This window comes from Dipteris shenzhenensis, chromosome 33 (genome assembly GCF_047967505.1).
Source record: "Dipteris shenzhenensis isolate YYH24624 ecotype China chromosome 33, Dip_SZ_1.0, whole genome shotgun sequence".
Lineage (NCBI taxonomy): Eukaryota > Viridiplantae > Streptophyta > Polypodiopsida > Gleicheniales > Dipteridaceae > Dipteris > Dipteris shenzhenensis.
The window spans coordinates 12843399-12868169 of record NC_141628.1 but is presented as its reverse complement, the minus strand read 5'-3'; the positions used below and the strand labels follow the sequence as shown (position 1 = coordinate 12868169).

General features: G+C 45.1%; 1 protein-coding gene across 2 annotated transcripts in view; it reads left to right on the top strand.

Moving 5' to 3' along the window:
- Nucleotides 1-23933, top strand: part of LOC147879713 (uncharacterized) — a 62774-nt gene extending 38841 nt beyond the window's left edge. The window contains exons 4-7 of one of the 2 annotated variants that reach the window (XM_087372166.1): nucleotides 6452-6539; nucleotides 22579-22788; nucleotides 22967-23105; nucleotides 23305-23933. In XM_087372166.1, the coding sequence (XP_087228292.1) occupies nucleotides 6452-6539; nucleotides 22579-22788; nucleotides 22967-23105; nucleotides 23305-23482 (615 nt within the window). In that variant the 3' untranslated portion in view covers nucleotides 23483-23933. The remainder of the gene's footprint in view (nucleotides 1-6451; nucleotides 6540-22578; nucleotides 22789-22966; nucleotides 23106-23304) is intronic. The other variant, XM_087372167.1, reaches the window with a different exon arrangement.
- Nucleotides 23934-24771: the final 838 nt, after the last annotated feature.

Genomic DNA, 24771 nt, shown 5'->3' with positions numbered 1-24771 from the left:
CGGAGCAAGTATGACCAGGACCTCATCGGACCGACATGGGCCTATTACACCATATGGACACGCGCTCCTTGATCTGGGCAAGATGCATGATCTCATCATCTACAACGGGCTCGACCTGTGGCCCTCCTCAGGTGGTTTTACTTGCTTCCCACACGGGGGGGGCACTAGTGTAGTAGATTACATCATGGGATCCCCTACCTTCACTTCATGTATCACCGACTTCACCGTAGCACCACTCCCTCCAGGAGTTGATCACACATACCTATTCTTCACTATCGCCACCCCACGCTTAGCCACACCACACACACCACATAGGAAGCACGACACCTACCACGACATACACTTTGATCACAGCCTCTCACCGGCCTACTCTGGACGTCTAAACAGACTCCTAACCTACATCAATCACATACCACTCATAGAGGACTGTGCTGCCCTGATTAGTTGCACACTCCACGAGGCTGCCCTCCAAATCTTTTTCCCCACACCACACGGTGCACTAGACCACCACCTCTTGGTTCTGTACCGTGCAACAACTGGTACGATGCGGAGTGCAAGGCTTATCGTCGACAGCTCCGATTTGAAACCAGATGTCACCTCCCAAACACACCAGACATGGTACGCAAGTATTGACGTCTCGTACGTCGGAAGAAGTAGGCATTTCTTCGTCGAAATGAGGAGGAGCTACTGCACATCTTGTACAGCAGCAACTTTTGGTAGAGATTCCTTGAGCGTAGGTCCCCATCACCCCTCATAGACACGAGAGTCTGGCACACGTATGCACACCATCTTTATGATGTCCCACACTAGCCTACTCCAGATCTCATACACACACCTCGCCCCACCACTTGCACGTTGTTCACCAGAGGGGGAGTCAAGGATGCGACATTGAAACTGCACAATGGCCGAGCGAAGGATCACAAGGGGCTATGCATTGAGTTTATCGCATATGGGATCGACACGTTAGCCCCGATCCTAGCAAAGCTATTCAATGACGCTGTTTGCCTTGGCTTCCCCCGCACTTGGACACTCAACACCATCACCCCCATCCACAAGGCAGGGGATCCCATGGACTCGAGTAACTACAGGACTATCATGATTGGACATGTGATGTCCAAGATCTATGCAGCTGTATTGGATGCATCGGTCAGCCTGTTCACAGAGATGAGAGGGCTCAGAGCAGAGGGTCAGGCCGGTTTCAGGCGAGACCATGGAGAGAGGGAGGGGATTTCCCATCCGGAAGGCGAGGGTGAAGAGGGGAGATGAGGGGTAGGGGGATTCATTCAGCATTGTACGGGGATTGAGAGGGAGAAGGAGGGAGGCTAGAGCTACGAGCTCGCCTGTTGCACTGTTATGGTGTATTGCTATTGTTGCATTGTTGTGGATGAGTCATCTCTAATCTCTGTTCAGAGAGGCTAGTGTATGAGGATCTCTTCCTTCTATCATACGCACTCGTTCGCGTTGTGTTCTTGTCTACCGCTTTCTCCGTTATCTATTATTAGTGTTGTTCCTTCTTATTTCCTTTCTAGGTTTGTTCTTTCTGTTCTAGTACTCCGCAGTACTCAGCACTCCATAGCATCTTCGACTAGTGTTGTGTCATAGGTTCACGCATCACGTAGTGTAGTGCAACTGAGGTAGAGTTGTGTGATAGGTCTATGTATCACCCACTTCACCCTCCTCACATCCGTGGCCTTAGGCCTCCGGTAACACCTCTGGAAGTGAGTGGACCTCCCCCGTAGACACCATCATACGATTGAAAGTGGCTGGGGCATTGGTTAACCCAAAGGGCATCACCAAAAACTCATAAAGCCCAAAAGTGGTCGGGAGAGCTGCCTTATGCACATCTTGAGGATGAATCCTTATCTGGTGGTACCCACTCTTCAAGTCAATACGATTGAAAATCGTAGTCCCTCTTAATCTGTCCAAGATATCATCTATGCGTGGAATTGGAAACCCGTTCTTAACCGTCATCTTGTCAAGAGCTCTGTAATCCACACACATATGGTAGGAGCCGTCCTTTTGGACTAAGAGCACAAGAGAAAAAAAGGGTGGGGAGCTGGGCCTGATAAGTCCTTTAGAGAGCAAATCTTGTACCTCAGCCAATGATTTCCTTGGCCTGGGCTGCGCTCACCTCATAAGGCGGGTGATTTGGAGGCGCACTGCCTGGAAGGAGCTCTATGATATGATCTTCTGGCCGCTCTAGAGGAAGCTCTCCTAGAAGAGAATCTGAAAAAAAAATCTTTGAAAGTTTCTAGAAACTGAAAATTTTTTTTATCCATAGGACTTACCTCCACTTGAGGTTCATCCTCTCTCTCTTTGACAAAAACCATGTACGCATAAATTGCAGATTTTGTACTTTAGAAATGGAAATATTGGATACAACTGGAATTGTCTCGCCTCTTCCTTTGGCCAAATCTTGTGCTCCTTATCCCTGTGCTTGAAGCTGAGAGTTCTTGCTTTGATATCAATGCGCACCTCTTTTTTGTGGAACCACGGCATACCCAAGATAGCATCATAATGCTTGAGGGGTGAAACATAAATCTCCTCGTGGTCCACATAATCTTGTACCTTTTTTTTTTCCAGAGAAAAGAACTTCTATTGATGCTTGTAAAAAACGATCATACAAGTTGGCAAATACCATAAAGGTGCCAACCATGAAAATCAACGAAAAATTAAATGCTGGTTGTTAGAAAGACACTCCTGCTGCCAGAGATCCCAACTCACTGCCTAGGTATTCTCTGTAACAGGGGCTAACAACCAGGGTGGCGGACTATACAACCATTTGATCCCTCTCGGGGTGATGTTGTGGAAAACACCTGCAGGCCAAGCCTTGCAGAAATGTTCCTGTCGTGTGACGGTAGCTCGAGAACCTAGAAAGCCTCACTCCCAAATGGCGCGAAGCGTGAAGATGATGTCCTACCAGATGGCTACCAAGGTGGCCGATGGTGGAACATGGTGCTGGCCCATAACCCAGCTACAACGAGCAACCCAGATGTTCCATGTTGTAATGCTGGCTACTGTCTCCCACACGTTGTCCTCCGACGAAGGAAGAGGTCGATGACTAGTGGGAGGGGTCGCCTCATGAAACTCAATGCTGTGAACGCACAGGCCCTGTATCCTGTATGCTGTGAATGCACAGGCCCTGTACCCTGTATGCTGGAGAGACCACGTCAATGGGAAAGGCATGGCCACCCTTTGACAACCAAGCAGCCATGCTTCACGTGAAGTCCCTCTGTGTGCCCTGAAGCCTCGCCACGATCCAAAGCGCTCCTCGCCATATCCTCTGTGCTGTTGGGCAGCTCCAAAGGCAGTGGGGGATTGTCTCCAAAGTCCCAATCGTGCATCTATGGCCGTTGCCATCCACCCGCATCTGCTCCAACCAAGGGCCAACAGATTGAGATAGAGGAGCACTTTCTCTACGCCTGGCCAGCCTACTACGAGATCCGGGGGCGATACCATTATCTCTATTAGGATGGGAGTGGCTTCGGCCCACTATCACTATTGATCCACTTCGATGACCATGTCTGCATTGGGCTTTATCTGCTTGAGATGCGCCGACACAGGGAGACCCTGCTACGATAGATTAGAGTGCAACAGGAGGCGACCAAACCACAGGATACAAAGGCTGACTAGACACAGCGGCATGTCACATATTTCTATGCATTTGAGTCAGCTCCAGGACATAGTGGAGTGGAGGAGCAGCAGCTAGCTAATATGCTGGCAGTCTGGATTACCGAGAGAGGATTGCATAGGCCACCCTCGACACGGAGAGCGACCAGAGCACACTCGATTGAGGTTCGACGTATCACATCTTTTCTCAGAGGAAACCACCCGAGACGAGGGGTCACTTTAAACATAGCTCAGTGGGTTCAGAGATTAAGGAGACCATGCTCCCCTCCGCAACAACAGCATGAGACAGCGAGAGAGACACAGATTCGATACATTTTCACCGCTCATAGACGAGCCACCACAGTGCCGGGTTTCAGATTCTGAGTTCCAACTCTAGCTCTCAGCCTACTTCAGATAGCACATAATATGATATGATATGTTTTGTACTTGATTTTGATTTTGATTTTTCTTGAGCTATTGAGCTCTTTACTTCAGCATAGCATAATACTCAGAAAGGGCCTTAGCGTGCCCTTTGCTTCAGCCTTTAGTGGCTTGTATAATTTTTTACTTTTGGTGTACTTTGCACTTCGTCCCATAGGCGTGTGAGGCCTCCCACGGACGTTAATATATCTTTCTTTCTTTCTTTCTTTTGCCAGCCTCTCTCTCTCTCTCTCTCTCTCTCTCTCCCTGCATAGTACTCAGCATGGGCCTTAGCGCGCCCTTTGCTTCAGCCTTTTGTGGCTTGTATGAGTTTTTTAATTTTGGTGTACTTTGTACTTTGTCCCATAGGCCTGCAAGGCCTCCCGCGGACGTTAATATATCTTTCTTTCTTTCTTTCGCCAGCCTCCTCTCTCTCTCTCTCTCTCTCTCCCCTCCCTTTCAATAGAGCTAGTTCTTTGAGGTGATGACTTTGTTCGATATGGTTGAGAAACAGGTCAAGATTCCCATTCTACCCATCTTTTCGTTTGTTGAAGGCAGCAATACCTGCAAGTGGGTAGTAGCATAGGAGTATTGTTCAAGGTTGGCTTCCCGGCAGGTCTTTGAGACCAGAGAAGTAGTTCACACTGACTCTGGTGGACCTATGCAGAGACAAATTTTTTTCGGACGCAGAGGACTAACAGACCTGGAGGGGGGTTCCTGTTGTTCTGCTATAGTGGTTTGATGATGAGCTGTTGAAAGTCCGTGGGTTGGAGGATTGCCAGCAAGGGAATCCTGGACACCACAGCTACTGTAGTTGCGCTTAGTGAGCAGATTCATTGTAGCAAGGGTGCCGTGGTTCATCCATCTGGTTTCAGTCTACCATGCCTCCCCACCACCACGGGTGGTGCTACCGTTGCGACGATTGGATCATCCACACTGCTGCCGCAGTGCCTCCCACGCAGGATCAGATCTGATGGGGTGAGAGAGATGCATATGCACATGCCTTGATTGCCTTATCTTGCAAGAGGCTCATTATACCACATATTGGGTCTTGCAGTTGCATGCAATATATTGAGTAACCTCTATCAGATTCAGAATGAGGCAAGAGTTGCCTTTCTGCGTAGGCAGCTAGACAATGTTGAGATGGAAAAAGGGGACAGCATGGATGTCTATCTCACAAAAGTGAAGGCTTTACAGAGCAGCTCATAAATGTTGATGAGATTGTGCCAGATTCTCAAGTTGTGTCCACTACAGTGAGTGGCCTTCTTGATTCTTATCACAGCTTCTACGATGTTTAGGTTAGTGGCCATGGGTGACCCAACCACTACACCTTTGATCAGCTCTTGTAGGATGAGCAGAGCCATACAAACAGGCTGCCTCCATCAATGCAAATCAAACCTTTGCCACAGATCACAAAGGCAGAGCTTTGGTACCCCATCTTCTTCTGGCTAGGGTGATGACAAGAAGAAAAAAAGATGCAACTATTGCAAGAAGCTCGGGCATGACATTGTTGAAAGTGCATTGCTTTAGAGAAAAAGAAGCAGCAGCAAGGACTTGCAGATCAGCTGCTCCAGCTGCACATGATCACAGCCATGAGGCAGCAAATATGCCTCATGATGAGTCGGCATTTGTTGTCACATGCCACTACAATTCGTCGAAACATGATGCAGCGTTAGCAGTTTCTGATTCTATGTCTGATCGGTACTTTGATGATAGTGGTACTTTGAATCACATTACCTCTATTTCTGTCCTTGGATGATGCACGTGCCAATAATGCATCTTATTCCGCGAGAGGGATTGGTCAAGTTGAAGTCACTTCAGTTTCGGGAGATACAGTCTCTTGGAAGTTTTGTATGTTCTAGGTATAGAAAAGAATATGATCTCTATTTCAGCCATCTCTACAAATGGCTTCAGAGTCATTTTTAATGGTTACCGTTGTGCTGTTTATGACTACTGGCATGATTAGTACTTAGTGGAACACTTTCCTGAGGGCTGTATCATCTTTGATGCTCATGAGAAAGGGGCTGTTGTAGAGGCAAATGCAGCAGCTGAATCTGTAATTTCGCATACACACCTATGGCATGAGAGATTGGGACATCTCAACTATGGTAGTCTTTGCTTGTTGAAGGTAGGTACACGAGTCAAAGTCTTTGATCTTTACTTTGCTTTATTAATAGACTGCTGGATATTTAGGAAATGTCACGGTGGATTTTCATAAAGCCTAAGATGATATTTTTGTTACGTTTCAGATATATTCTGACTTTTTGTTGGGGCATGTGAACATTTTTAGTATTTAACAATGATGATTGAAATTTGTATGCACCCTTGCAGCTAGGATCTGTATGGACATATGCACATTTTGTAAAATAGTTTTAATTTACATTTAATAACTCTGATTAAATGAGACTCAATTGATTTCCAGGACATAGGGTCCATTTCTCAGCACGGGACGTTGCAGCAGTATCTTATTCACTTGGGATATTCGGGTATTTCCAGAGGAGTTTCTATTGGTAAGACCTGCTGCTGCTTTAAATTTGTGTGTTTGGCAGTTATGATCATACTGTAAGCTAACTTAGATTTGCATTCCTTCGCAGCACAATTTTGTATATGAGGTTATACAATCTTTAGACCAGGGAGGAAAGTGAAATAATTTAGCCACCTTACTGGAGATGTGTAGAAGTTGGTTCTTTTGTTAGTCAGCAGTAGAAGTATTGGGGACAGCCCTTCTGGATCGTCCATAAAGATGATATAATAGTCTTGGAGAAGCATCTATAGGGACCTTATTTACTGCAGTTTGTCTGACCTAATAGACCCTTCAGATCTTTTGAAGACAATAGTTACTGCTCTTATCAAGAGAAGCCAAGTGACAAAGGCACCTGAAGGCTATATAAAAATTGGCCTATGGAGGTGCATGCAAGACATAAATTAAGGTGAAAGGGTAGAACGAATCTGTTTTTTGAGGATTAGACCTCGGGATGGTCTCATCCCACAAGTGGAAATTGAAATGTATTAAGTACATATGGAATCATGTTGTGATTAGAGGATTCTGGGTAGGCGAAGGCCTTCGTTGCTTAACAAAAGAATTCACTGATAATGGACCACAAGGCTATTTGCGTTTCAAATTGTGGTCCAAACAGCCATTGCAAAGGCCCTCTTTGTTTTCCCTCAAGAAATCTTGTAGTGAGGCATGTTCAGGGAGTTTGTTAACCAGCCTAATAGCAATGGTGGGAGGCAATGCTTTCAAAAACCATCCTTTTCATGATAGCGTCATTAGGTGGCACAGACATCTTGGCAGCCAAGACCCTCATCCTTGTGTACATCTCAAAGATGCTTTCCCCAAGCTTCATAGTGTCAGTGGACAACAACTCCTGGTCAACAATCATATGTTCGAACTTCTCCAATTTGAAAGTCATAAGAATTCCTCCCTTAGGGATGTCCAAGTTTGAAAATGATCAGGGGGAAATTGACTATACCTTACATCAGCTGCATCCTCCAATGACGACGGAAAGATGTCTAGGAAGGCATGCTCGTTCTCCACACCTTTAGCTTTGCATGCCATGAGGAATTTCCTCACATGAGCTTCCGCATCCTCATGAAGGTGACCTTTGAACTTCTGAGTCTTCACATGGACCTTGTTGAGCAACTCAAGAAGTCGAGCTTTTTCTGCAGGATTAAGAACCACCATCCCCACCCCAGAAGCTAAAACGGGTGAAATAGATGAAGGACCTCTTGATGGAACAGTACTAATTGTGGCTACCAAGGTGACATACGGTGGAGAGGCTGATAAAGTGATACCCCGTGCAGAGGACCACATTGGTGGTGAACTCACTATTGATGTAGCCATAGCGGAATTAGATGGTACTGCATATGTCGTAGGTGTTGCCGTTGCAAAAGTAGATGGTGAGGACATAGAAAACATGGGGGTCGAAGAGGATGCAAGGGCAGTTGGGAAAGAGAAGGATGGGGTCGAAGCCATGTATGATGGATAAGTGGTAGGAAAGGATATAGACAGTGGTAATGGCAACGTAGAGGGTAGGGACATGACTGGAGCAAAGTGAGAACCCACAGGCGTCGTGGGTGTAGAAACTAGACTCAACTGAGTGGGGTTATGCATAATAGACGAAATAGTAGCTTGACCACTAGATGTCAAGTTTGGTGCTGAAGTGGGCACTACTCCCGTTGAAGTGACTATTGATGAAGACATCGTTGCAACAGGAGAAGAGGTGTTGTCTGGACCTTGAAGAGCTCTTGAGGAGCTTTGGTCCTTCGTACTTTCCTCCTTTACTTGCTCTCCGCTTTGTACTTCCTCTTCTCCAGAGTCCCGATCTGACCACCAGGGATCTTGTTGGTCTAGATCGATGAGAATGAGAGTTTCGATGAAGTTGCTTGCTCTTGCCACTGCTCCAATGGGTTCACTTTGTGCTCGCCCTGAGGACTTCGCCAACTTCCGTCTCACATAATGGTTTTTGTATCAAGTTTGGTCGGCAGGAAGTCTTCTCTCCACTCTCCTCAAGTACCTCCTAGTTCTCTGACTAGCTCCTTCAAGGGTATCAGAACTACTTGGCAACTACTCGGCATAAGAACTCCCCCCTCAAGGATCCTCAAATACCACTTCACTCGTGCTACTCAACACCAGCGGTGTCCCACCATGATCGCCATAAACTGTCTGAGGGGGAGGTCCGCTCACTTCCGGTGGTGTTACCGGAGGCCTAAGGCCACTGATGTTAGGAGCGTGAAGTGGGTGATACGTAGACCTATGACACAACTCTACCTCAGTTGCACTACACTACGTGATGCATGAACCTATGACACAACACTAGTCGAAGAACAGAAAGAACAAACCCAGAAAGGAGATAAGAAGGAGCAATGCTAATCACAGATAACGGAGAAAGCAGTAGACAAGAACACAACGCGAACAAGTGCGTATCATAGAAGGAAGAGATCCTCATACACTAGCCTCTCTGAACAGAGATCAGAGATCACTCATCCACAACAATGCAACAGGCGAGCTCGTAGCTCTAGCCTCTCTCCTCCCTCTCAATCCCTGTACAATGCTAAATGAATCCCCATCCCCCTCATCTCCCCTCTTCACCCTCGCATTCCGAATGGGAAATCCCCTCCCTCTCTCCTATTGGTTATTCCCTCATCCTTAGCCATCCCGCCGTTGAGGCTCTTCATGTCTCCTGCAACGGCCAGCTTGCGCCGAGTCGGTGCGTTGTAACTACTCCATGTGCACTGCCTGCAGCCACCCTGTATCTAACAAGGCACCGCCAGATGAACATCTATGCCACCCATGAGTCAGGTCTGCAGAGGTTGGCAGAGCGTGACTGCGCGACATGAAGACCCTTGACGCATGACCATGCGCTTGGGTGCTATGTCCTCCTAATGACTATGTCCCCATGTGACTATGCCATCCTGGTGACCATGTACTTGTGTCATCTTGCAACCATGTCATCGCCATGACTTGTGTCATCCTTGTGACCATGACTTGTGTCATCCTTGTGACCATGTCATCCCCTGACTTGTGTCATCCTTGTGACCATGTCATCCCCTCACTAAGTGACTGGACATAGCTGGTCTTGCATGATCTTGGTATAACAAACCTCCTTAAAGGATGTGGACTTCAGTCCAGCAGTCCCATCTCCTGGAATGACAGACTTGAAAGTGGGACGCTCTGAGTGGCCAAGGCTATTGTGTTGGTATTCAATGTGTCGATAGCGCTAGATGGTCTCGTCTAGATTAAGAGCCTAAACCCATGCCTTCTATGTGGCAGATCTATGCTGAAGGTTCCTTATGGAGTCTGGACGGTTCTGGTGGTATGGAATAACAGAGTTATGGGCGTAGACTTGTGAGTGTCTGATCTCAAGCCTACATGCTTGGGGGTGGCTCACAGAGGTGTCATCACTGGTCTTTATCATGTTTTGTTGATTGTGTTTGGCCTGTGTTTAGGGTTAAATCGAAGTCGGGATGCATCAGGTCAGCAAATTAGTTGGTTGGACAAACCAGATGGTGAGGTCTAGTCGGCCAGTTCTAGGGCAGGTTGGCCCTATATCAGTGTGGCCCTCTACATCCCACTGAAGCCCTTCTTTTAAGGCACACAGGAGCAGACAGTCTGCAGCCTTCCTTCGCATTTATACCTCCGTTTTGTTCGGTCTTCCTTCACTGTATTTAACCCAGCATTTTGCTGGATACTTGTGGCTCATCCTGAAGCAGTTCACCCACTCTTGTGGTGACCTAAACTGAGTATATTTTTGCTTCTCTATCTCTCTGTTTCATTCACAGTTTGTGGGTTCAGATTTGCTGTTGTTTACTGGAACGGGTTGTCTTTGTTGTCCGCCGTGCAAAGGTACATACTTCAGCACTTGAAATTTTCACAGTAGGAAAAGGCAAATACTTTACCACATTTCATGGTCATAACATAGCTTCTAAGAAGCTCAAAAAATAAGACCTCAATTTGTTCATCTTGCTTAAGATGAAAGGACTGTAGAAAACTGAAACTTTGTTCTCAGATAGTCGAATGCAGCTCTCAATAATTTATTGCAAACTTTCATCCCGTTGGAATGCCATTATGAACAAAAGGTGTTTTAGTGAACAAAGCAACTGCTTTTGTTACCTCAACACCAATAAGCCTCTTTGTTGATAAATCTCCTATAGCATCCCAAATCATGTCATCACCTTGTAAGATTTGAGAAATGCATCCATAGCAATGTGCCGTTAGGGTCTAAGGCTCAAGTAATCTCAAGTAATCCCTGTAGAAACACGTGGGATAGAATAGATGCATCTTGGAAGAGGAGTGAGAGCACAAGATGTAACCAAAAATGTTGTTCTCTATTGATTGTGAGAGAGGTGACTCTCTCTTATAGAAATGGGGAGAAGGTGGCCTAGATCAAAGGCACCTTTCCTACATCAGTGGCAATCAGCCCCTACATCAGTGGGACTGGCCTAAATCAAAGGAACCTCCCATCATGTGGGGGCCTTTGGCTTACATCATCACTTAGGTCACACACTAGACACATCTTAGCACTAGATGTGCCTCTACAACACACACACACACACACACATGTGACTCCCCTAGATGCACACATGCACCATAGAGCAAGCCCTTGATCACACTTATCCCAACATACCCCCCCTCAAGGGTTTGCCTCTTGCAATGTCAAGGATACATCTAGTCTCATAGTTTCTCATGCCATCTCATGGTGGTCAAGGATAAATCTATGGCTAGGATCTCATGCTAGCAAGGGTTTCCAAGGGTGTGAGGTTCACAAAAATGGGATAGACAAAACACATATCACGTGGCCTACATCATATGGTGACCAGAGGTGATTTACAAAAGACAAAACATATGACATTCTTTTTGGACTACTACTCCAGGCAGAGAACCTCAAAATTTGACCAAGTGATGATAAACAAAAATTCAAAAGACAAAGTGCTCAAAAAGCATAGTCTTTATCTTCTACCACAAAATTTGATTCTTCATTTGCTGATGGAGTTCTTCCTTCAGCCAGATTTGCTTTGTTGTTGAAGTAGCCCTTCTTCACAAGAAATGCTTCATTCTCTTTGGAGTTGTTCTTCTTCATGGAATAACACACTCCCTTTTTCAATTGTAGCCAAAGGAACTTAATAAGCAAGATATATTTGAAGCATTTCCCTTGTGCACCAAATACTGTGTGAAGATGATCCCAAGCTTCATGTGAAGTTTCAAAGCCATCAATGTGGTGAATGTATGAGTCACTTAATCCCAAAGCAATGATAGCAAGAGCCTTCTTGTCTTTGATCAACCAATTAGCTTCTTCTTTTGTAGACTTCTTTTCCTTTCCATTCACAACATTCCATATCCCCTTTTACATAAGCACAAACTTAGCTTTTGTTTGCCAAGTATGGAAACTAGTTACATCAAACTTCTCTACTTGCTCGGGCTTAGTCATGTTTACAATTCAAGTACTCATAAATCATGAGAATCACATAGTCATCATTCTAAATGCAAAGTATAAGGACACTTATGAGCTCCATGACTGAGTTCTACAACTCAAGTACAATCAAAATAATGAAAGTTTGCAGTAAATAATGGAAGCCCCAAACTTATGGTGATTGCTCAATACCCTTTGACCAAAATATGAAGAATTCTGTCAGCAGAGACCAAGGTAGATTGGAGGCCACAATTCGCATAGCCCGTAGCTCTATTCAAGGGGATTTTTATGCAGAAATAACACTAGTATACCACACCAGGGCTACCAGCAAGAAGAGGCACAATGTTGCGCTAGGTCGCCATATAGAAGCTTAGCAAAATCGACTCGTCTTTTGTCTGTTTCTCCTCAAATGCTTAACCAAACGAGCTCAAACTTCATCAACAGCTTGCTTGTAGTGTCGCCCAACTCATGCTCAGAGGAATTTAGAAATGAGTGACCACAGAGGCGGAATTACGCGACACATCGGCGGACTGTTTTCTTGTTGGCACAGGCGATGGAGGCACAATTTCGCGACAAGCTTCGAGCTGAAGGTGCGCCCAACAAAGATTGTTTTACAGCACAAAGGGCGTGGAGAATGGTTGCTTGTAGGTAGAGAACAAGCTCACACAAAATTTTGAAAGGAAAGAGGAAAATGGAGATGATGAGGAATCTTTGAAAAAACTAGTAGTTCATGCTAGAGAGAGCATCTAATGCTAGGCTAGGCTAGATCTAGAACCTAAAGCTTTGATACCAAATGTAGAAACGCGTGGGATAGAATAGATGCATCTTGGAAGAGGAATGAGAGCACAAGATGTACCAAAAATGTTGTTCTCTATTGATTGTGAGAGAGGTGACTCTCTCTTATAGAAATGGGGAGAAGGTGGCCTAGATCAAAGGCACCTTCCCTACATCAGTGGCAATCAGCCCCTACATCAGTGGGACTGGCCTAAATCAAAGGAACCTCCCATGTGGGGGCCTTTGGCTTACATCATCACTTAGGTCACACACTAGACACATCATAGCACTAAATGTGCCTCTACAACACACACACACACACATGTGACTCCCCTAGATGCACACATGCACCATAGAGCAAGCCCTTGATCACACTTATCCCAACAATCCCGGTTTCTTACCTTTGCCACACTCAAGCTTTCTAATAAATAATGCACGATGAAGCATATGCGTACATAGCTTGTGCATCTAGGGCCAATAGAAAAACATTTCAAGCTGTCTTAAGATACAAGACAAACCATACATACTCACATTAAATAAATTTTGGCATTCTTCAAGTACTTTCACATGGTGATTACAGGTAACACACATTTGGTGTTGAACCCAAGGGTATCTATCTTAAATAATATAATAATATGGGCTTGACCTCCACTTAATGCTGTCAAAATCTCCCAAACTGTGGATCTTCGTTATAGCTATCACTTGGGTGCTAGGACACCCCTAAGAGCTAATGTTGAAACTGAAACTGAAAGTAAAAGTTGAAACCTCTCATCATTATCGATGAGTAATATGAGCCTTGCGAAGGACCAAATGGATCTAAATAGCTGTCCTGGTGCCTTTGAAATATGTCCAAGATCTGCTAGTGTGACTGGGGCAATGAGGAGCCTCAAATGGGCTTGTAGGACCTATGTTCAATCTCCTGCTGATCTTACGTCTTTGCCGGGCAAGCTCAAAGTCCCAAACTCAACGACCTCCAGCATCAGGTCTCACAAGATTGAATCATAAATTAGTGACCTCATAAATAAGCAATGGTATCCTCTCAAATTTTGTAGTATCTCGAGACTCGGGTATCTCATTAATGAGTGCTCCTTCGACCACCTTATACATGTCACAAACGGTGCATAGTCTCAAATCTTTACGGTATCATGTGGCTGCAATATTGTGTCTTGCATCTAGCGATCTGCACTATGCGGCAGAGATCTATAGGAACTTTGGTGCCTGAAGGCAATTGTAATAGCAGGTGGCTATGGTGGTGATAACCATGTCTGCTGTGTATAGATGATCAATAGATGTGCCATGTGCATCAAATATTTGATAACACGAGCATAACAAGACTACTCATGTCCCTCAACTGCAACATGCATAGACTTTTTAAAATGTGCATAGACTATGACCCTCTCTAATAACCTATTGTCTGCCCTCATCAATCAGGCCATACTGTCTAGCCTGGCCTAAAACGAGGCCTCTGTGTGAGGTCTCACAACAGACTCTACAAGTATATTATTGTGCAGGGTGCCTAGTGATTTCTAATGTATAAATATTGTAGGTAGTGAAGATGGAACGGTCACATTTAAGTTTTGCCTCATCGCCGACCACTCAGCCCCTCAGAGAGGAGGGATCATCATCATGGTAGCAAGGAATTAGAAGAAATCAAAGAAGGTCTAAAAGACAAAACAAGGATGGATGAACAACCATCCTATGATGCCCAGATCAGAAGTGGTCTTTGGTGTACAGAATGCAAGGGAGAAGGCCATGGACATTGGGAGTGTCCCTCTAAGTGCAAGGTACCTACTTCTACCTCCTCCTGTACATTTTGTGAAATCCATGACATGATGCTTGCGAGTGTAGGTATCTCAAAGGTTTAAGGAAGCTTCTACCAGAGTATTCATTAGGGGAACCCCTAGTGGCTGCAATCAACAAAGCTACACTGGTAGCTTCTAGCCCGGCACTTGGACCTCCTGCTCCTGGAAAAGCATCTGAGCCACCTTCCCTTCCTATCATTCCACCCCCATTGCTTCCTAATCCCCTTTGCCAAGCCCTTGCACACAATCCGGTTGGGGCACCATACTTTTATCCTCAGCCCTATTATGCACCGTACCAACCACCTACTCCCGGAGGTGGGTATGGACAATACTATCAACGTGGTCGACGGGGTGGTTTTCGAGGAGGTCGGAGAGGCGTTGGTCGAGGCACCAACCTTAGAAGACCTATCATGTGTTATCGATGCGGAGAGTACGGCCACTACCAAGATGATTTCCATAGCCGTTTGGAGGACCCTCTTGCACGTAGTGCAACACAAATGATCACTACAATAGAGACTGTCCCAATGTTAGAGGTGAACTAGCATCCCAAGTCAACATGGTTGATGTGGTAGTGGCGGGGGAGGGCGACAAACCCCATTCGATTGGTGCAGTGTGGGGAGCTGTGACAAGGTCACAAACAAAGGATGGTGATGTTATGCACGACTCTGTCTCAACACCATCGGCCTCGTCACTGACCAGTATCAACTCTGTTCCTAGCAGTGCATCCCCTCCAAAGTCACCCCCTCCTTCTAGGTTAAGGTCACCTCCTCCCTCCAGGGTGGACAGTGGGCCAAGGAATATAGCTTCCTCGTCCTCTCCTGTTAGTCGATCATAAAAATCATCAAAGTCCTCACAACCATCCAGGCCCATCAATAGCTCCAAAAGTGGCGGACCTTCCGACGACCAATCTATGCCTTCAAGGTATCAGGCGGTGGTCAAGAGCGTCATCAACGATCTTCAAACTAGTAGTTCCGAGGAGGAGGGAAGCACACCTCAGTTTCCTTCCTGACAGTTCAGAACAGTGCAGTTTGCAAAGGGAGTGAAAACCCTAGGACAAAACAAGGGTACGGAGGAGCAACCAGGACCTTCCAATCTTCTCCAAGAAAGAGGGCCATTGAGACATAGTATGGCACAAGACAAAGGCAAGCAGGTGATAGAAGAAACATTACATGAGTCATAGGCTGGACATTTGAGACACGTTACGGCACAACACAAAGGGAAGCAGATGATGGAAGGGACATCACATGAGTCAATGGCTGGACATTCACATTTGCACCCTTCACCTCGCGTGAGCTTTGACCCCTCGGAGTGAAGCTAGGAGAATGAGGTTACAAAAGGCAACGACCCAACCCTACTCCTTGATCCAGGACTTGATGGGTTTAGGCCCAACATTACCCTACGTCAACTTTGTTTGTTGTCCCCACAAATCAAGGACCAGACCATTGCGCTCCTGAACGGCATGCCAAGGGGTCGACACAAGGGACCTGTTCAACGCGGGCCCACACTAGAGACAGGACCCATTCAGGATGGAGATTAATGCTCGGCTTATGCCCTAACATGTGAACAAAGTCCTAGGCCTAGGCTTACTGTGGATATCAATGGCTTGGAGCTGAAGGATGTATTCTTGGATGGGGGTGCAGCTGTGAATATCATGCCCAAAGGTACACTACAGCAACTGGGTTTGAAGTTGACCAGTGACGTCTCTTTCCAAGTCCGCATGGCTGATCAACGCAGAGTGAAACCTATGGGGGTAGTCAAGGGTGTTAACATGCAGATTGGCGGTGTGACATTCTTGTCCAACTTCGTTGTTTTGGACATGACCGAGGATGCACAAACCTACCCTTTACTTCTTGGTCGACCATGGTTGCGGTCAGCGAAGGCCATTCAAGATTGGTCCACAGATGAAGTTCGGTTGCCCTTAGGATCCACATCCTTGGAAATAGATATGGTCATGGGAAAAGCATGGCACTGATCCGTCGAACTAGGTGAAGAGGATTTTGAAGAGCAAGCTGGAATGGAAGAGGAGCGTTGGGCTCTTGGGGACTGGCCCATTGTAGATAAACAAGATGGAGGAGAGGAAGCACAAATGGTGGAGGGTTTTGAAAGCTTGACCTACTTGTTGGACCATGCTGACCAAGATGAGGGTGAAGGTGTCATCTTAGATTGGATGGGTGCCTTGGACTCCTTATCTGTTAACATGGTGGAACTTAGTTCTCCAGATCATGGTGACCAGCCTCCAAGTGAGAGGGAACAACAAGCAACAAGCCCTACTACATCGGTGACCCCTGGTCTAGGTGAGCTCACCTATCACACGATGCCCTTTGGTCTCTACAACAATCCTCACATGTATCAACGGATGGTGTGTGCAACTAAAGGGGAGGTTGATGCTGCGATCACTAGCGTTACCAGAGCTGATGAGGAGGAAGGTCAAAGGTTGACACACGACATGCACAGCACCAACCCTGAAGAGCTAGGTCCAATGTTGACACACGACATGCATAGCACCAACCCTCAAGAGCTAGGTTCAATGTTGACACATGGCATGGGAAGCATCAGCCATCAAGGAGGCCACTTCACAATCACTACAGCAGAGCAGACTCATGATACTAATAGTACAATGGAGATCGGAATGGGACTACTCCTTGTTCGCTGTGGGAGGTCAGGACAGTTGGAGAGAGCCTTCCTTTTGCAGGTGGTCAGGGAGCTTGGACTTCTCTTGGGGTTACAGGAGGGAGGGAGGCAGACTTCTGGAGCGGTTGGACCGTTTCTATGTCAGTGATTGGGCGATAGGCAGAGGTGGAGAGTCAGGGGTGGTTCCAGGGACGACCCTTTCTGACCATGCCCCAGTCATCCTAGTCCTGGACTCGGCCTCTCATTCCTTACCTCCCTGCATGTGCTGGATCCCAGATTCCATCTACTCCAGAGCAGAGGTTCGCAGCAGGATAGTGGACCTGTGGGAGCAGGATTGGGACCCCATGGGGGATATGGCAGCTCAGGTAGTTCAGGTTCTTGCCGAGTCTAGTCTCATCTGTCAGCAGGAGGCGACCCTGGTCAGGCAGCAGTGGTGGGCGAAGGAGAGGGGCCTCAGACGAGACCTTGCCTCGATACAACGGATGTAGCAGTCTTCTCTAGGCTCGGAGGAGCTCATGCGATAGGAGGTTAGAGCCCGAGCCATGTTAGAGGAGATCACCCAGAGACGCTCAGAGTTCTCGTTCCATGCTTGGTGCATCTTATCATGGATTATGCATACATAGTTTTTGGCATCCATCTCAGTGTACCTACGCCATGCATAGTATAAGTTCCTACAACTTTGTTGTTGTATCATATGCATCTTTCTCTCCGGCTCCATCAGCGAATTGTGCTCATCTTGACTTTTTGTGGATGCCAATTGAGCCTTGATCTGACCACACAAGCTACATTTAGAGAATTCACTCATCTTAGCAAGGGCTACATTTTTTAAGTCTGATTTCCAAATGCTGCCAAATGTGGATGTGGATAGGCTCTGATAACCACGTTGATTAAGTGAAGTGTTGACCTCATGCAAGACATCTATGATCTTCTTATACACTTTAGGTGTCACTTGATGTGTCTCTCTAGAACCATCCTGCATGGTTCTACTCTTGTGCGGCACATGCTATGTGCTATTATCCTCAAAGTGTTGAATGAGAGCCCTTCCCATACTTGTGTGATCCCTGCTTCTTCTCACAATCCATGAATTCCCATGCACATATCGTTGCACACCACTCTCGAATTGCTCCTTGTATCGATAAAAAGATGTCCTTGGAATTCCATGCATCTCGTACCATGCTTTGCAACACACATCGCGACCATTTACCTTGAAAATGTAGTGTATCCTCTCAGTGTAGTCACGATGCCGAGCCGTTGACAACACATCGTATATAAAGTTTGTACGAGACTCCAAGGAGCTGCCCCAAAATTTCTTCCCTATATTCATTAAGAGGTCTCGCCCAGCATGTTGGCAGCACCTGCTCCCACAACAATCAATGGAAGAAACCTGCTGCACCGAATCTAGTGACATTTTGTACATTGGTGTTGGAGGCTCTCTTTGTTTAGGCACCCTGTTAATGAAAGTGTACCTTCTTCTCTTTGAAGTTGTATCCTTCCTTTTCAACATTTGATCGTTGACCACCTCATCTATGCCAGCAACGTGGTCCACGGGCACATATTATTGCAATGGGCTTCCTTCAAGTAAGGTCTTGATGGGCCACTTAACTAGGCTAAGAGAGCCAACATCTTGCATAGAAGACCCTAAGTCACTTCATGTAATAATTTGTTCTTTCTTTTCAATACCCACACCAATGCAATCATTATCAAATAGGTCAAAGTTTACAGAGTCACCCGGGAAAACATACAAGATCACACCTTCCCCCACAGTCTTTGTTTTGCTCTCATCCCACAAGACAACCTTTTTATCTTTGTAAGATTCAAAAATGAAATTGTGAGTTTCCAATGAAGAAACTGGTATTGCCTCAACGTAAGGTTGCTTAGGCTCACTTGTTGCGGTAGGCTTTAGTTATCGGATCATCTAAAGAATCACCAACATGTTTTAGAGAGCCCTTAGGCCACTTGACAATGCTCTAAAGTGCCTCACCAATAAGCACTACATACATAGTGGGAAATGGCAAGAGCATGTCAATGTTGATAGACTTCTCGACTATCACCACCGATACATTTTCTGCCCCAATATTCACACCACTACAGTAGGCCTCTAGATCTATTGCACATGCTACACCAATTCCAACCACTTCATTCCCCATCATCATCATGACCTTGTCCGTGCTTCTGATAGCCATCCCCTATCATTACGATTACCGAGAATTAACTATGAACAAACTAAAACTAAAGAATTTCATTTTTGATGCCATTCTTCTTGTAGTAAGCATTGAATTCATCTGATGTGAATTCTCCTTTTAGAGGCAATATACCCAAGTCATTCCACTAAAATCAGCTATAAAGGTGAAAAAATACTCTGACCGTGAAAGTGATCTGCTACGTATGGGCCCACAGATGTCTGAGTGAACCACCTCAACTGGCTCAGTGGCTCGATTTGTGTTCTCCATCGGGAATGGTGCCCGGTGTTGCTTCCTTCCATGTAACTTTTTGCTTGTTTGACAGTTATGGAAGTCCTTCCACCAGTCTTGCCTTTCGCATCTCATCTAGAACCTCTCGTGCCATAGTTGAGACATCCCTGCTTCCCCTTGTACCATCATAGCACTTAGATTGTTGAGTTCCTCTTCCTCAAGGCCTCGAGCAGTCACTTTATCCGTTGCTTTAGATGTGATGATCACTTCGTCCACATCAAAGATGACTCTCATCTTGTTCTTAGCCGATTGGCTGACAGAAAGTAGATTTTTACAAAGGTCAGGGACGTACAAGAGATTTGTTAACACCTTATCTTTACGTGTAGCTATTTTCACAAGAGATTTTACAAAGGTCAGGGTCGCCTTTCTTGTGAGAGGGGTATCAGAAAAGTTGCTGACGAGGCTCTGATACCATGTCAGAATTTCAAGTGCTGAAGCATGCACCTGTGCACACAGTGTATAACAAAGACAATGCTTTCCAATACACAACAGAAAATCTGAAGCCACAAACTGTAGATGAAACGGAGAGATAGAGCAGCAGAGATACTTCCAAAATATACTCAGTTTAAGTCACCGCAAGACTGGCTGGACTGCTTCAGGATGAAGCCACAAGCATCCAGCAAAGTGCTGGGCAAAAAACAGTCAAGGAAGACTAAACAGAGCTGAGGTGTACATGCGAAGAAAGGATCCGGAGGTTTCAGACAGAAACTCTAATCTGTTGAGAAGTGTTCAGCTCAGCCTACCCTTCCCTGCCTACAGATTCACTGCCCTGGTGTCTCCTCATGTGCGGGACTCACAGGTGGGTCGGTGATCTTTTCTAACACTCACAACAACATATATATTCTATAACGCAAGCTCCAATTGAACTTATTTATGGGTCCACCCCCTCTATTTGCTGTTACACATGACAAAGTGCAAGCAGCCAAACAATTCATTGAGGATCATGGAAAAGGCTTTAATAGCATGTCATTCAATGGTGTGAATGACAACATGTAAACTACAATTAGGGACTTAGTCCAATCAATGTGATTGGGTGTTTTTTGAAACCCGGATGGCGGCTTGTACGTGAGTGCTGATGAAAACAAAATCATAGCTTTGCTACTCGGTTGTTTTTTTCTTTTTTTTTCTCTTACCCTCAACCCTAGGGTCAAGAGACCCATATGAACGTCAAGTGGCTAGCTTAGGGATTTTATATCCAAGACATCTAGAGTTCAAGTCCTTTGGGATGGTTTTGAGCCAAATAAGAGTTTTTCTATTGAGGCACTCCCCTTGATGACGTAATGTGAATTCACTCATACCCTGTGCAAATGTTTCAGGTCAAATGAAGGCTGACCGTCCTTTCAGGTATTAGCTTTTCATTTGATCTTTGTTTCTGGCAAATATTTTAATGGGTTCTCTTGTATCATCCAGTTTAAAAAGATGTTGTGACATTAACGTTGTTCACAACTCTCCCAATGAACTTGAAAAACTAAATCAATAGAAACATTGGGATTTAGAGATTGCAATTGCTTGAGTCAACAAGGATGTCTACGCATTATGCCTCATAAATACAACTGACCTAGTAACCACTCTCAGGGACCCCATTACAGCTCGAGCATGACATTAGATTAATCATTATAGGAACTAAAATTTGCCAATGTCTTTCAAGCGCAAGCCAGAGTACTTGCTTAAACTTTCCACAAAAGGAAAGTCCACCTTGATACATGGTGAAAGTATGAGCGTGCATGCTAAAGTTCATGAAGAGAGAGAGGGAGAGAGAGAGAGAGAGAGAAGGTTTTAATTGTATGCTATATACATAACATGTCCCTGAAGGCAACAGTCGAAAAGAGAACATGACTTACTAGGGAACGTGAACAGCAACGGAACGTCGACCCCCTGGGGAACGGGAACGCCCAAATCCTAGGGAACGTGAATGGGAAGGGAACGCCACGTCACCATACCCATAAACAAACATACTATTCTATACATTAGAAAGCTTAAACTTAGAATCCAAGACTCAAAAACGTTGCAATTGCTTTTGGAGTAAGGACTCGAGACTCATGATTCATGCATAATCATTGATAATAGAATCTAGATAAATCATTGTAGCTTACCAATGGCATACAAAAGCAAAGTCCATTATAGATAAGGCACAAGCATATGAGATTATGTAAGGAGAGTGAGACCTACTACTACCTAGAATTTTAAAAACTAGCTGCTACATGCATGATCCACTCAACATTGTCAACATCAATTATCAATCTAAATCTGCAGCATTGTGGTTGTTGCCCTCTTCATCCTCTTCATCATCCCCATCATCTGGATGATCTGCATGCAGGGAACGGCTTAGGGAACATTCCCTAGACGTTCCACAAGGGATGTGGAACGTTCCATAGCCGTTCCATAGACCAGACGTTCCACAGACGTTCTCTTCAAGCTCAGTGAAGAGAACACCATTCCAACGTTCCATAGCTATGGAACGGCGTTCCCTGGCAACTATGACATGACTGCAAGAATAGGACTTATGGCAAGGTCTTTGTATCGGAGGCTGACAGTTGAAGAGCCTGTTTGGGGGAAGGAGCTTGTAGGGCTTTGGAGTGGGGTCTATGGTCCCCATGGGGTTGAAATTATCAATGTTTCATACACAGGTGAAGAAATAATTGGTACCAAGGTTCTGGGTATGTTGCTCATTACCTCAAGTCTTTGGGGGAGTGATGCTGTCCTGTTTTCTTCTGTATTGTATTCCTGTGCTTCTCGTAGGGAAGAAGTTGCATGCCAATCTTTTTGGAATTACTATTGAGAGCACTGAACTAGTTGGTATGATCTTTGTAAAGCATCTGACACAAAAGGGAAGTCCACCTTGATACATGGTGAAAGTATGAGCGTGCATGCTGCAACATGTGTAAAGTTCATGAAGAGAGAGGGAGAGAGAGAGAGAGAGAGAGAGAGAGAGAGAAGGTTTTAATTGTATGCTATATACAGAACATGTCCCTGAAGGCAACAGTCGAAAAGAGAACATGGCTGCAAGAATAGGACGTATGGCAAGGTCTTTGTATCGGAGGCTGACAGTTGAAGAGCCTGTTTGGGGGAAGGAGCTTGTAGGGCTTTGGAGTGGGGTCTATGGTCCCCATGGGGTTGAAATTATCAATGTTTCATACACAGATGAAGAAATAATTGGTACCAAGGTTCTGGGTATGCTGCTCATTACCTCAAGTCTTTGGGGGAGTGATGCTGTCCTGTTTTCTTCTGTATTGTATTCCTGTGCTTCTCGTAGGGAAGAAGTTGCATGCCAATCTTTTTGGAATTACTATTGAGAGCACTGAGCTAGTTGGTATGATCTTTGTAAAGCATCTGACACCATCCTTTATAGGTGATCCTAACGTTCCTTGCGGACAACTGACTTTCAAAGCCAAGTTCTCTACAGAAAGTGCACAGGTTCCAACCGAGTTGCAAAGATTAGTGGATATCCATGTGAGATCTGAATATGAGCAATTCACAGTTGTTAAGACGTAAGTGAAAATTTTCTTCCTTTTCTTACGTCACATTGATTATCATTAGTAGTTCATCATTGTGAGGTATCTGATGATTTATTGAAATTTTGATAGGCAAATTTATAATATGCAACCTCAAGCAGACTGCAGAAATATTGGTCAAAGGCAAAACTATGACTTCCTAATAATCTTTTTCCACCCATCAACATTTTTCCAGGTTTAGGGGCTATGGACGCATTGCAGAACGCAACTTTTTTAATCCACAGTGGGTTCCTGGTCAGCTACTCGTCAATCAAAACTGTGACATAGCCTTTCTATGGGAAGATGACCACTTCATCATACCATTTCAAAGGATGAATTTGTCAGCTTTCTACGAATCGCAGCAGATTTTCTGAAGAAGAGTGTCGTTGTGTCAAAGAATTTGATGGCTGTTCTAATCTACTTTTAGAGCTTAGGAGTATGTGTAAGCATGTCTAGTATCTGTGGGTTCTGAGGAAATCTTTTGATTTACTGTACATGGTGATTTAATTGTTTGTACGATTGTCACTTCCTTGGGAGAGGAGAATGAACCTAGTGATTGCTCGAAACTCCATAGTGACTATGGTACTGGAAGTATGTTCAGCATGTAACAGGATTCTTTGAAGTGTTATTATCTTTGTCTCTGTTGAACCCATAAGGGAAGGGCACAGGGTGCCTGCATATCTTCTCATAAATATGTTTGATGAGGCATTGATCGGCTCAGGAATTCAATCAGAGTAAGCTACTCCTGTGCTTCTCATCTGAAGGACAATGCACAAAGTGCAGTGAAAGTATCCTATCGTCATAATGACATGCTAAACCTGTGTTGTATGGGAGAAAAAGCTCTGTATCCTCTACATGCTGTCCATGAATGGTGTTGCTGCTAACTCCGTTGCTGTTTCTTATTATCTATGTTGCACAAAAGGTTTCCATGCAGGAAAGGCGATAGTTTTGAAACGTTTCTGAAACGCCACATGATTTAATAGGAAATGGCAAGGGTAGGCTGAATAAAGTATATTTCTGCTCACATATAGAAACTAGCAATCAAACAAAACATGCACCATATAAGCTAGACGTGTGCGCAAGGCGAGCAATTGGATTCTTGGAGGGCATGGAGCAGATGATCCTTGAAGATGCGATTCGTATAGTGCATTGACAAATTAGTCATGTCTTGTGTTACTTCTAAACCCACCATGATAATGCAAGAGCCTGCCATCATCTCTTGTCAATACTTGCCCTTGTTGGCTTTCTTTTGCCACACTTGTAGATTAGGCGTTTCCAAAACGTTTCCAAGTTTCGGAAACGCTGCAATTTTGGAAACGTTAGGAAACGGGGTTTCCTAACTTTTTTGGACGTTTCTTGCAACTAAGCTTATTATAACTCCAAAGTTCATTTTCTTGGTAAAGTTCATGTAAGAGCTTTTGAGAGAGTTTCCAGGGAATATCCTAAGCCAGATAAAGAGGAGGAAAGGATACACAAAGGTGAAGGATTGCGATAGTTTTTAGGATGTTAATTGTGTTACTGAAGCGTACAACAAGGCCAAGTTTCAGTTGATTTATAGCCTTTTCCTGAGCAGTTTGATTTACTTATCAAGCAAGAAAATTTTGCTTTTAGTCATGGGCAGTCATGAAGGGAAGAACCGTCACATCAAGTGGATCTATTGTTG